The sequence below is a fragment of the Callorhinus ursinus genome, unplaced genomic scaffold, assembly GCF_003265705.2.
Source record: "Callorhinus ursinus isolate GAN/ISIS: 27379988/994484 unplaced genomic scaffold, GSC_fseal_2.0 scaffold6, whole genome shotgun sequence".
NCBI lineage: Eukaryota > Metazoa > Chordata > Mammalia > Carnivora > Otariidae > Callorhinus > Callorhinus ursinus.
In genome coordinates this window covers 10,846,796-10,860,978 of record NW_027397068.1, presented here as the reverse complement: position 1 = coordinate 10,860,978, position 14,183 = coordinate 10,846,796, and the positions used below count along the sequence as shown (strand labels likewise).

The 14,183-nt window shown below is 47.2% G+C and overlaps 1 protein-coding gene across 1 annotated transcript in view; it reads left to right on the top strand.

Moving 5' to 3' along the window:
- Positions 1-5,221: 5,221 nt before the first annotated feature.
- The window catches only part of GABRR2 (gamma-aminobutyric acid type A receptor subunit rho2), a 46,572-nt gene continuing 37,610 nt past the window's right edge, over positions 5,222-14,183 (top strand). Inside the window, exons 1-2 of the mRNA XM_025860117.2 lie at positions 5,222-5,484; positions 12,450-12,556. Of these exons, the coding sequence (XP_025715902.2) occupies positions 5,246-5,484; positions 12,450-12,556 (346 nt within the window). The 5' untranslated portion in view covers positions 5,222-5,245. The remainder of the gene's footprint in view (positions 5,485-12,449; positions 12,557-14,183) is intronic.

The window sequence follows — 14,183 nt, the reverse complement described above, 5'->3', positions numbered from 1 at the left end:
CCGTGTTTTGACCACAGGTTGTATTCTTTATGTTATTCGGTCTTCTGTCCATTCTACCTCCTTAAATATTCTCTCATGTCTTACCACTGCTCTTTATGTTCACTGCCATTACCCTAATGAGCCTTCATATCCTCTGAATTAGTGCAATAACCTCTAACAAGGCTCCAGTCTTGTCCCTTCACCCTGCCGCCAGAGTCTTCTCCAGCGTTCAGGTCTGATTCTCTTAAGTTCACACCCTTAATGTAGGTTATAAGGCTGTGTGTAACCAGAGTCCCACTGAGCTCTCTGGCCTAATCTGACAGCAGATGCTTACCGGGGCCTTTCCACAGCTCTTGAGCTTGAGCCACTGGGACTACTCCTCTGTTCTGAGAGAAATGAACAAATGTTAAAGTTACATATCCACTGCCTCACGCCATACACAAAACTTAACTCAAAATGGATCTAAGACTTCAATGTTAAGAGCAAAAACTATAAAACTGTTAGAAGAAAGCATATTAAATCTTTGTGACCATGAGTGAAGCAGTGGTTTCTTAGATACAAGACCAAAAACAAATATTTTATCAAAACAAACCCTTTGTGTTTCAAAGAACATCATTAATAAAGTGAAAAGACAACTCCGTATGGGAGAAAATATTTGAAGATAAAATTATCTGATAAGAGACTTGTATCTAGACTAGAGAACTCATAATTCAATAATAAAGATAACCTGATTTAAGAACAGCAAAGAGTTTGAATAGATACTTGTACAAAGAAGGTACACAAATGACTAATAAACATGGAAAGAGGCTCGAACATCATTAGTCATTAGGGAAATGCACATCAAAGTACAGTAAGATACTTCACATCCACTATGATGGCTAGAATAAAACAGCTAAGTGTTGGTGAGGATGTGGAGAAGTTGGAATTCTCATCCATTGTTGGTGGGAATGTAAAATGGGGCAGCCACTTTGAAAAAAACTGGTAGTTCCTCAGAAAGTTAAGCAGAGTTACTATATGACCCAGCCATTCTGCTCCCAGGTATATCGCCAAGAGAAATGCAAACATGTTCACACAAACTTCTACACAAGTATGCATAGCAGTATTATTATTCATAGCCCCAAACTGGAAACTCAAATGCCCATCGACGGAAGATAAGCAAGATGTGTTCTGTCTATACAGTGGAATGTTATTTGGCAATAAAGAGGAATGAAGTTATAATACATACTACAACATGGGTGAATCTTAAAAATATCATTTCAGAAAAAAAAAAAAGAAAAGATAACATCAAGTCCAGTGAAGCCAGACACACAAGGCTGCATAGCATATGATTCCATGTATATGAAATATCCACATTAGGCAAACCCATAGAGATACAAAGTAGGCTGGTGATTGCCAGGGGCTGAAGGGAAGTGAAGGAAAGGGGGAGTGACTGCTAATGGGTATGATGTTTCTTTGGCAGGAGAAGAACATGTTCTACAATTAGATACTGGTGATGGTTACACACTCTATACTAAAAACCACAGTTTAAGGGGTAAATTTGGGGCGCCTGGGTGGCTCAGTCAGTTAAGTGTCTGCCTTCAGCTCACGTCATGATCTCGGAGTCCTGGGATTGAGCCCCATGTCAGGCTCCCAGCTCAGTAGGAAATCTGCTTCTCCCTCTCCCCCGACCCCTACTCATGCTCTCTCTCTTGCTCTCTCTTTTCTCAAATAAATAAAATCTTAAAAAATTTAAAAAAATAAAGGGGTAAATTTATGGTATGTGAATGATACTTCAATAAAGCCATTACTTAAAAAGTTACACTTATCTCCAACTGAGTTTTTCACCATACCATAATCACAATAATTCAACTACTGAAAATAAGAGAGATTTAAAGAAAAAATTGATAGGACCTAACATGTCCAGAATGCAAAAAAAACAAATCTTTCTTTCTTTCTTTTTTTTTTTTAAGATTTATTTATTTGAGAGAGAGAGAGAGAGGGAGAGATGGTGGGGGCAGGGGCAGGGGGAGAGGGAGAGAATCTCCAGCAGACTCCCTGCTGAGTGTGGAGCCTGATGTAGGGCTCCATCCCATGACCCTGAGATCATGAGCTGAGCTGAGACGAAGAGTGCAGCACTTAACCAACGGGGCCATCCAGGTGCCCCAAAACACATATTTCTTTTTTTTTAAATTTTTTATTTTTATGTTAATCACCATACATTACATCATTAGTTTTTGATGTAGTGTTCCATGATTCATTGTTTGTGCCAAACACCCAGTGCTCCATGCAGAACGTGCCCTCTTTAATACCCATCACCAGGCTAACCCATCCCCCCACCCCCCTCCCCTCTAGAAACCTGTTTGTTTTTCATAGTCCATCGTCTCATGGTTCGTCTCCCCCTCCGACTTACTGCCCTTCATTCTTCCCCTCCTGCTATCTTCTTCTTCTTTCTTTTCTCTTAACATATGTTGCATTATTTGTTTCAGAGGTACAGATCTGTGATTCAACAGTCTTGCACAATTCACAGCGCTCACCATAGCACATACCCTCCCCAATGTCCATCACCCAGCCACCCCATCCCTCCCACCCCCCACCACTCCAGCAACCCTCAGTTTGTTTCCTGAGGTTAAAAATTCCTCATATCAGTGAGGTCATATGATACATGTCTTTCTCTGATTGACTTATTTCACTCAGCATAACACCCTCCAGTTCCATCCACGTCGTTGCAAATGGCAAGATCTCATTCCTTTTGATGGCTGCATAATATTCCATTGTGTATATATACCACCTCTTCTTTATCCATTCATCTGTCGATGGACATCTTGGCTCTTTCCACAGTTTGGCTATTGTGGACATTGCTGCTATAAACATTGGGGTGCATGTACCCCTTCGGATCCCTACATTTGTATCTTTGGGGTAAATACCCAGTAGTGCAATTGCTGGATCGTATGGTAGCTCTATTTTCAAAAAAACACATATTTCTTGAAAACCAACAATATCCATGAATAGTTCTAGGGTTCTAGACAGTCCTTTATAGACCTGTTTCAAATGGAAGAGAGGAAAAGCACCATCTTTTGAACAAAATCTATGGAAAAGAACTTTAATGGGTCTCTTTCCTTTCCCACTAAATCTTCAGAAGCAGTGGGACTTTTAAACAAATTATTTGGATAATTCTGAGAAGTGGCCAGATTGGGGAACCACTGAATTAGTCCCCATACTGAACTATTCCCACTCCCAAATTCCTATTTGACTCCTGTAATTCGGCTTCTGGCTACATCTTTCAACTGAAACTACAGTTAACTGAAGTTAGGAACAATGTTCTGGGTTGCCAGATCTAGTTAACCTGTTTCCTGCCCTCACTTCTTTACAACACTGACTGTTGACTACCCCCTCCCAGAAACTCCTTTGGTTTTTTTTTTTTTTAAAGATTTTATTTATTTATTTGAGAGAGAATGAGAGATAGAGAGCACGAGAGGGAAGAGGGTCAGAGGGAGAAGCAGACTCCCCGCCGAGCAGGGAGCCCGATGTGGGACTCGATCCCAGGACTCCAGGATCATGACCTGAGCCGAAGGCAGTCGCTCAACCAACTGAGCCACCCAGGCGCCCCCTCCTTTGGTTTTCAAAGTCAGCATCTTTGCTAGTTCTTCTATGCTTTTGTTCAGGCTTCCCATCCATCCATTAGAAGTATAGATTCCAGTGCACCTGGCTGGCTCAATCAGTAGACCATGCAACTCTCGATCTCAGGGTTCAAGTCCCACATGGGGTATAGAGATTACTTAAAAATAAAATCTTAAAAAAGGAAAGTATATATTCCCAAAGGATTCTATGCTTATACTGGAACTTCTATTTTCCGAGAAGGTCTCACCCTTTCCTGTGGGTAAACTACCACCATACATTGATGGCTCTAAATCTATTTTTCCAGTCCAGACCTTTCTCCTGAGCTCCAGGCTTATATACTCTCCAGCTGCCTATTGGGCATCTGGGAGTCTCATGATACCTCAAATTCCACAAGTCAAAATCTATGGCATCTCCCTACCAAACTTGTCCACCTCTAACAGATATCAGTTAATGGTGGTTCCATCCACCAGTCTTACCTCCAAACTAGAATCGTAGATATCACTGTTGCCTTCTCTTACCTCCCACTCCATTCAGTCAGCGAATGTATTCTACTTCAGAAATAACTTGACTATCTCATTCTTCTGTCTTCCCTCCTCTTCTCCTTCCATTAGGGCAGGACCTCATCCTCCTTTGTTGTTATTACTTTTCTGATCCAACTGATCCCCGGTTAGGAATTCCTTAAAAAAATAGAGTGGATCATGTCATTCCACTTTGCTTAAAGGAATCAAAAGAACTTCTTTTGATTCGTTCTTTCTTACATAATAAAACTCCAATTCTGTTCGCTTCTGGTTATCACTCCTCTTGACCTCCAACCTCATCTCCCTATGTCTCTACCACACTAAACTCTCCATCTCAGACACAGCAGGCAAGTAATAAGTAGTTTTTAAACATTTTATTCTGTTCAGTAGATTAAATATAACCATATGTATCTTTACACTTCAAATATTCATAATTCCATATCCTAGGATAGGAATCAAACCTAATTTATGATGAAATTACACATTTTAGGATTAAAGACCCAAATTAATCTAATGCTCATGATAGGAAGAAGAACTTACATAATCATGAATTCTCCTTTGGTTTATACATTCCTTCAAAGTCAAATGGATTTTATGCTTTGATAAGATCTCTTTGATAAGAGAAAATGATGTGTATTTGGGGGGAAAGCAAGCATCCTTGGCCATAGACAAAACATGCTTTCTTAGATGGAGAAATAAATCAACCCTGTGAAAACGGGTCATTTGTGTGTTTACTCAGCATTTCCCAAGCACATTCATGCATTCATCTTGTCCATCAGGTCTTCCTTGCAAATCCACTCAGAATCCAAGCTGTCTCCCTAGTGGGTGTGACAGACTGGTTTTATGCAGCCAGTGGGAAGGATTAATGATCTCAGCAAAGAGCTGGCATGCTCAAGAGGTTTAAAAAAATTTTTTTTTTTTTTTTATGTAACAGTTTTAGCCAAAGCCGCTCTGGGACTCAGCGAAAGCAGAATTTCACAGGAGGACAAACTTGTTGACTAATGGCCAATCACTATGCAGCAGGGAGGGCAAAGCCTTGGTGTTTGTGTCACGCCTGGGGCGGGCGCGCGGGCGGGCAGGGTGCGGTGGGAGGTGGGGTGGGACGAGCACCACTATCGAATATTTAATGGGAAAAATCAGTCCGGCCAGTCATGCTCCTGCAGCCCCTTGGAGAAGCGCCGTCACAAAGCGATAGACTGAATCCATGGTGCAGCCCGGGGGGTCCGCCCCGCTGCAGGTTACTGGAGAGCCGCTGTGGCATCGTAGACGTTCACAGAATGACTTATTTCACAAGACTCATTTTGTTTTTGTTTTGTCTGATGGCTCTTGTGGAGAGCAGAAAGCCCAAGAGGAGGAGATGGACAGGGCAGCTGGAAATGCCCAAGCCAAGGTAAGGGCGTGGGTGGGAGGGGAGGAAGGTCACTGGCGGCCGCGCACAGTGGGACAGTCCCCAGGAAGGCTGAGGTTACATTGTCCCGCTGGAATCTGTTTTCCAGCCAGAGGTAGATGGGGCCACCACCTCGCTGAAAACAGTCTCTCTTGGAGCACAAATTCTCTAGCGTCACGAGAGAGCAAAGCTAGACTGCGTTGAGCATTTTGTTCTGGTATCTGTGTTCTGTCCAAGCATTTTGATTTGAGGCAGGTGGTTGAAGAGTTCGTGAGTAAAACCTCTTGTACTTCTCGGCTTGTGCTGCTTTGTTCCTCAGGATGACATCCTGTAGGGACCATGGGGGCTGCTGAGTAATTGCACTCAACAACTTTGGCGGGGGGGGGGGCTGTAGATAAGAATTTAGTTTGAACTATTAAGAAAAAATGTAACCGAGAGTTGTCATCTTTAAATGATTGGACTGGGAACAGCTTTATAACGGTATTGGGTTTCACTTCACTGTTGCAATCTGAAAAAGGTATTTGAAATTTGCTAGGTTATCAGAAATACACGTGTGGGCAACAGGAACTGCTGTTGCACCATGTAATGGAAACATTTCCAAGGTACTGGTGAGGCCGGAATTTGCATTAAAAATCATGACATTTCCAAATCGAAGTTCCTTAGTAAGTTTGTTTGAACGGATGTGCAAAACCCGATACTCCAGGCCTGATGTAGACATGACCGTTGAGCATGCAGAAAGGAGCAAGCCGCTGAGATGGAGACAGCATGTGTGAGATGTCACACATCTGCTCTCCATTCCACTAAGCATTGTGAGAACTCGTGATTGTGAATATAAACTAATATATGGAGGCACATTTTCCAGGTCACTGGCTTTTATTTGTAATCAGGCACTGCTATTGGTGACAATTTTTGGAAATTGTCCCTCCAATATATTTACTTATAAATTATATACATATACTATTATGCATATGTATATTAAAGTAAAACTTGACTGCTTCCTTATTTTTAGATAAAAACTACCAGTAGCAGTTACAATCTCTACTTTCTGCGTCCCAGTGGACCATCTTTAGCACCCCAGGTGTATGCCCGCTTTGGAGACTGCCGCTCTGGGGGAGGTACATGCCCTGCAGGGCCTAAGGCTAGTCACACAGAAAGCAAACAGAGAAAACTTGTCCAGGATGACGGGGAGGAGGCACTGCCCTGCAAGTCTCGTCCTGGTGATATTGCCAGAATCAGAGGCTGTTGACCTGGAAGGGACCTTAGGGGTCACGTGATCCAGCAATTCCTCTGAACTCTAAGTGAAATAGGTGTTGTGTGAAAAAAGGGGTTTTGGGGTCAAAGAAACTTGGGAAACCCTGGCTTAGATCATTTTAAACAGCCGTCTTGAGAGTACAGCTTCTAGGACCCTTAGTTTGCAAATAGACATTCTGAATCTTGAAGAGGAAAATAAATTACGCAGTTTTTCAAAAAAAAAAAAAAAAAAAACCCTGCTTTTTTTGGACTATCTTGCGGGATTCGGGATTCGGGATTCGTATTTTACAGAGGACGTACTGGGAAACACAGTTTCAGTTTTATGGATGTTGAGAAGTCATCTGGCGGGCGTGGGTAATTCACACAGCTGGCTAGTGACCCCACGGGCTGGGACGTAGGTTTCCTGATTTCCTCAGCCTGGAGGCAAAGCCTTGTATAGACTTGTCTATTCCCTGAGACCAGCGCTGGGGTTCAGCACGAGCCCCTCAGGGATCCTCAGGGATCCTCACGGATCCTACTTGGCAGCCTGGGCTGTCACACCCGTGTCCCTCCTCCTAAGACCCTCAGTCATTCCCAAACACCTGCATGAGCTTGGGGACAGACTGAATCCGACCCTTACGGGTGAGGAGAGTTTCCTGAAATCCATCCCAGGGGGTGTTAAAGTGGAAAAGATGAACCTACACATTCAACAAATAAAAAATAATTATCGAAGGGAGGCTGGGAGAGAGGATACAGAAAAGGTCACATCAGGAAACATGATTCTAGGTCTTTCTAAATCCACCAGGGCAGGTGCACACTCAGAACATCATCAAGCTATGTCTGTCTGAAAAATTTCAGCCAAGTGACTGACTAAAAACTTACGTTCATCATTGACACATAAGAGTTAAGCTGTACGAATAAACAGAAACAAAATGATGTGGCTTTTAGAGCACTTCATCTCTGCAGGGTAGCTTCTTTTCTTTGAAGTCCTGCCCCCCTCCCACCTCCCACGGTCTTACAAACACATACCGTACACATACATAGGATTTCACCATCTCTCTCTCTCTCTCTCTCTCACACACACACACAGAGTTGGGATCTCTTCTAACCTATATGCCTTCCACATCGCTCTGTCCAAGGCACCCTCGCAAAACAATTATTCTGCCCAGTAGGTGCTTTTTTCCAAAACTGCTTCCAGTTTTCTCGCCCTTCGTGTCACCCTTCGTGGAACTGCCGCCCCCCGAACCTGTTTTCTCCTACCTATTCCCTTTTCCCTTTGCTCTCTTCTCCCTGCCTCCCAGCCTCCAGCTTCAGTACAGCTCCTCCCTGCAAGCTACCTAAGTTGACCTCCTGACCACGTGACTCTCCCCGCCCCCCCCCCGCCGCCGCCGCCGCCGCCGCCGCCAGAGGGGTCCACGTGACACCCCCCCTCCCCCTGCCACCGCCGCCGCAAGAGGGGTCCTTTCTCCCTGGAGATCTGAAAATGAACCTAGGTCTGCGCTCTCCCCGGATAACACTCTCTGGTTCCTCCTGGTCCCAGAGCCTGGAGGCCCCTTCCATATTTCCTATCCCATTTGCAGCCCCTGTGGCCAGCCTTCTCTTGGTCTGCGTCGTGGCTCACGTTGTGCTGGGCCCAGGAGCAGCTTTGCTTTCCTGCTGCCCAGTGATCCTCACCCTCCCCAGAGGCCTGGGGAAGGACGGGGCGGGGCGGGGGGGGGGGAGGTGGGCAGGAAGTCAGGGAAACCAGGTTTGGACCCTGGTTCTGTGGCTCCCCTGGCCATGGCTATGTTTCCTGATCTTTCTGAACCTCGTTTCTCCAACTGAAGAGGGGTGGTCGTGAGACCTCCCCCACTGGGATGAGGGGTAACTGCAGCTCAGGGCCTGCACAGAGAGAGGGTGATGCATACGGGCATGGTCGTCATGCCTGCTGTTATGGCTACCAAGGAAACCTCAGCACAGTGGCCCCAGCCCTGCCTCTCAAAGGTGTGGTGAGCACGTTTTTCCTCTCTCTCCACCCGAGGCTGGTCTGAGGGCCCCGTGGAGGTTTTGGCTGCCCCGCATTGGGCTGGGACTTGGGGTACGGCCCCTGGAGTCTGGGGTCTTCAGGCCAAGGCATCTGGGTACTGGAAGGACGAGTTGAGGGCATCTGGCTCACACAAATAGCCCAAGGCTGGGGATATTAGTGGCCTGAATTATCAAGTAACTGGTTCCTTTATTTCTTTATTTTTAAAGATTTTATTTATTTATTTGACAGAGAGAGACACAGCGAGAGAGGGAACACAAGCAGGTGGAGTGGGAGAGGGAGAAGCAGGCCTCCCGCTGAGCAGGGAGCCTGATGCGGGGCTCGATCGCAGAACCCCAGGCTCATGACCTGAGCCGAAGGCAGGCGCTTAACGACCGAGCCACCCAGGCGCCCCTTAACTGGTTCCTTTAAAAAACAACAACAACAACAACAAAAAACCACCCAGTTCTGGGCCCTCATTAATGGCATAGGCATTTCAATCTCCTCTGTCCTGCAGGGGGGCTGGAATTCTGGGACTTCCACTCTGTAATCCTCCCCTCTAAATGGAGATGGAAACTGCTGGCCAGCAGGGATTTGCTCCCGGAGAGGCAGAGGGGTAGGGCGCCGGCTGCACTCACAATTTAATGTCTGTGATCTGCTAAGCCCTAAGGCCGAGCTCTTCCTCGGGGTGTCTTTGCTGGGATGTTGAATGCGGCCTGTCACGCAGTTGCTGTGCGGGGAACTGGGTCTGGTCCCCCCTGACTTGTGGAGCCAGGCTTGGGGCAGACACTGTGGAAGACAGCTCCGTGGAGGCGCCCTGACAGTGGCCGCCTTGCTTCAAGGGAACTGGACTTGGCTTCCGTATGCCAGCTAACTGGGAGAAGACGTTACACTGGACTTGCCTCCAACGGGCTTGTTGTCTAAAAGCAGCTCTGATCATGGCTTCTTCCTCCAACTGCTTAACACCTTCAGTGTTTTCCCATCGCCTCTGGGTAAAGGCAGAAGCCTTACCACGATCTCCAAGGCTCTGCCTGGCCTGGTCCCCGTGTGCCCCTGGGCCGCTCCAGCGCCTCTTCCTTCCCTTCCCCTTTCATTGAATGCCCTCTCATCCTGCAGCCTAGACCACAAAGTGAGCGTGTCCCAAACCCAGCTAAAGGTGTGTTGTTTAAATGCCTGTAGGATATCCGTCGGGGGATCATCAGTTAGGCAGCTGGATAAAGGATGTAGAGCAGGGGGTACTCATTTAGGAATCGTCCACATGCTAATGACAACTGAAGCCACAGACTTAGGCTGGCCTGCCAAAGAGGGTGTGGAGGGAGAAGAGGGGGTGGCTGGGACAGGGCCCTGGGGGTATTAGTGTTTAAGGGGGGCGCTGAGGGCAGGCGGGCAGCAATGGAGCTTGAGAATGAACTGTCAGGTGATAGGAGGACCGCCCAGTGCCTGGTCCTGAAAGCCCAGGTTTCTAGCAGAGGCGTGGTCCTCCGTGTGGCCGAGAAGCCAGCACTCAGCTGAGTTCCCGCAGGGCCTCAGGGCCAGCACAAGTGGGGCAGGAAGTGCTTGGGAGTGAGGAGGCGGCCGCAGCCTGTGGCGCACAGCTCTCTGGGAGGATTATGGATTTATTAGGAGGGGGAAGACTTCATTTTTTTTTAAAGAAAAAGTTTAAAGACAAATATAACTACCACACCTGTAATGCTACCACTTTTCAATAAATTTTGCTTGAGGAGGATGTGCGGTCTAGACAGACTTTCTGCTTTGTTTGGGTTCAAGGGAGGAGAGACTTGAACTCAGTTTGAAGGCTGACCAGAAGGAGCAGTGGGGAAGGGAGATGCTGAGGAAGCCGGGGTGAGGGCGTTTGAGAGCAGAGGTCAAGGGCTCTGCGGGGAGGGTCAGGCACCTCTGCCAAGCCCCCAGTTACCCGCAAGGCTGAAGGAAGTGAAAATACTACCACTGCTCCTGCTTCTGAGGGAGAATGGTTGGGAGGTCTGGAGCTCCAGGTGGCTGTAAGGGAAGCGCTGTAAGGTGGGAAGCCCAGCTTAGAGGGGAATCTGCTTCTTGTGGGGTGGGGGTGGGGGTTGGAGGGCAGACCAACCTTTAGACCAGCACTGTCTAAGAAAACTTTCTGAGACTGTGGAAACGTTACAGACCTCACTATCCAACATAGTAGCCACCAGCCTCGTGTGGCTATTAAGCACATAAGTAAGGCTGGTATAACTAAATTAAATAAAGTAATTTTATCTTATTAATGGACTTTATTGTATTAATTAATTAAATTTTAATTTAATTTAATTTTAATTGGCTTAAACAATCACATGGACCTAGTGGCTACTTTATTGTCAGCACGGCTTTAGACCTCCCAACAAATTACACCATCTGGGCAGAGCTGACAGAGGATGAAAGTTAAGAAGGACATCATAGAAAGATGTCACAGAGAACAGGACCTCGAGACAGGAAACATGTTACTTCCCTCTTACAGAGTTTAAACATGAAATATGCCCCTTTCCCTAAAAAGAAAAAAAAAAGCGTGATAAGAACACTGAGAGTAAAATGGGGATGTATATATAAATAAACAACAAATATTCAACCCCAAATCTCTTCATTTACTAGAGTCTTTAAATGTCCTACACATAACAACATTTACAATAACACTGACTTCTGATAAGGTTGTTTCGTTTCTTCTGTCAAGAATTAGATCTCACATCTTGTCAGACACAAATCAATCCTTCCTCCCTCCCTCCCTCCCTTTCCTTCTCCCTTCTCTTGTCTTTCTTTTTGTTTAGTGATGATCACGCCAGTAGAATATTGTTTTAGAATATTTTGGATTTTACTGCTTTAGAATTATGTGTGGTTGTGGTGAGGGAAAAAAAAAATAAAGACTTGGAAAGAGGGGCGCCTGGGTGGCTCAGTCGTTAAGCGGCTGCCTTCGGCTCAGGTCATGATCCCAGGGTCCTGGGATGGAGCCCCGCATGGGGCTCCCTGCTCGGCAGAGAGCCTGCTTCTCCCTTTCCCTCTGCCTGCCGCTCTGCCTACTTGTGCTCTCTCTCTCTCCGTCAAATAAATAAATTAAAAAAAAAAAAAGAAGATCTGGAAAGAGTGAGTGTGGATGAGAGAGACTAGAGAATGACCCCTTGGTCATCTGGGTTGAGGAAAAAGAATGAACCCGGTCTGCAGTCCTAGGCTGGCTCCAGCTTCCACCACCCCGCTGAGTGGCCAGAGCAACTCTGTCCCCAACGGGGGCCTTGATCCCTACTGCCTGTGCCCTGTCTGTTCCCCTTGGGGTTGAGGCTTTGCTCTGGGGTGGATTCTGCAGACAGCGGCCAGATGGACTGATGGAAGGAGCATCAGGTCTGGCGAGGCTAAAACCAGCATTTTAAAACTTCCACAGTATTTGTGTCAGAACTGTATTGATTACAAAATCAATATTATAGCAACATAAGAGAAACAGTTAGAAAGAAAAATTATAATCCTCCACCATTCAACCCAACTGCTGTCATCCAATCATAACTTACCTTAGGAAGGCTCTGGAAGGGTCTGGTCCTCAGGCCTTTGAAGGAGGACGTGGAGACAGGGTGAGTGGGGAGGGTTGTGTGCGCGCGCGCGTGCGTGCATGCGTGCGTGCGTGTGTGTGTAGCCTTCAGCGGATGGAGAAAATGTGCCTAAAGGGAAGATTCTGCAAGGAGTATCCTCCCCAAATGCCTTTGTGGGCCACTGAAAATATGTCTCTTGCTTGTCTTTGCAGTCACCTATATAAGAAGAACCTTGACGTGACCAAAATCCACAAGGGAAAACCTCAGCCACTTCTCAGAGTGGAGGACCATGATTTCTCCATGAGGCCCGCCTTTGGAGGTAGGGCCGAGTGCTTGCCTTGGCTGGGGGGGGGGCCTGGTCCCCGGGGGCTCCCTGCTGATGTTCTGTCCTGCTCTCTCAGGCACAGCTCTCCCGTGGGACCCTGATTTTCCCACTCACAGTCACAGAAGCCCAATTGGGCTTCCAGAGTCCCTCATTTTCCCAAGGAGAGAAGAGCTGGAAGGAAGTGAGCAGAGAAGGGGGCCGGCGGAAGTGTTGCCGTCGGCTAAGCTGTTTACATCCGGAGTGCACCTGCCCTGCGGCTGCCAACTCTCTTTTCCTAAAATATGAGCCAGCCTGGAGAGTCTGGACACAGAATGGCTCCCCTGCTCAGCCAACCCTGTGATTAGCTGGGAATTTTGGGTTTTGAAGGCCACCTGCCTTTCAATGCAGCAACAACAACTGAACCCATTATAAGGCCCCTGGCAGACTCGCTCCCAAGGGCGCGTTGCTGCTTTGGACTCAGGGAGAGGTGGTGCGAGGCTGGTGGCTGTCCCTTCCAGGAACTGGAGAAATGCCACAGGCAGGCCAGGAAAGGAGTTCACCATCTGTTCTGACCAGGCAGTAGGGAGTGGGGTGAGAAGAGCAGAATGCATGAGATGTGGGGCCAATGCCCGCCAACTTGTGGATTCGGGAAACTGAGGCCCAGAGCATTTCGGCCAATGGGCCCCGGCCAACGCAGACCTGGGTCAGCTGGCTTCCTTTTCCCTTTATCTCCCTTTCCAGATCTTCTCTTAGGTCCCTGGAGAGGTAGAGGTGATCTGTGGGCAAGTCACAGACCCTCTCTGAGCCTCTGTTTGCTGGTTTGTAAAATGGGGATAGTAATCCCTACATCATCGTTGTCATGGGGCGGGGGTTGTCAATTAAAGGAGATAATGTATGTCAAGCCCCTGACACATAAGGGTTGGTGGTCCCCTTAGAAAAACACAGCTGTCAGGCCTTCCTCCGGATGACCGTTAAGGGATTAGACATTCATTTATCCCAGAGGCCTTTGCATTTAAAAGGCCTCAAAGCCTCCCACTCAATCCCTGAGCAGGATAAAAGGAGGAGGCAGACTGTGGCCCTGGGCTTCTTCTTCCCGCCCAGGAATGCTGCTCACCACATAGCCATCAGGTCAGGAGGCTGCCGTCTCTCTGGTGGTGCTGGTTCCCCCGGCGGCCATAGTAATGCTGACAGGGAATTTTAGGAAAACAAAATTTTCGTGAATAAGCAGCTCTAAAATAGCTGTATCTGCTCCAGAAGGTCTGAGATGTCCCTGGTCAGCGCGAAGCTTCATGTTGCCTTTCTCGTAGAGTGTCAGTTAAGACACAGCGGGTCAGCTAAGCGGCTAGAACAATAACACACAGTAGTATTAATGACACCTAATGCTTTTATAGTGATTTTTCCGTGCCAGGCACCATCCTAATCAAGGCATGTACATACAGGATCTTATTTTAGTCCTCACAACTGCTCCGTGAGGTGGCTACTATTGTTTTCCCTAGATGGGGAAACTGAGGCCCAAGAGGTGAAGGGGCGGGCTCAGGTCACACTCCTGCTGAGGTTAGGCTCTCCCTCCTGGCTGAGGCTCTTTCTTGTCCCTTCTACTTGTATGTCCCTCAACACAGGGCTGACATAGCCATCAGGCAGA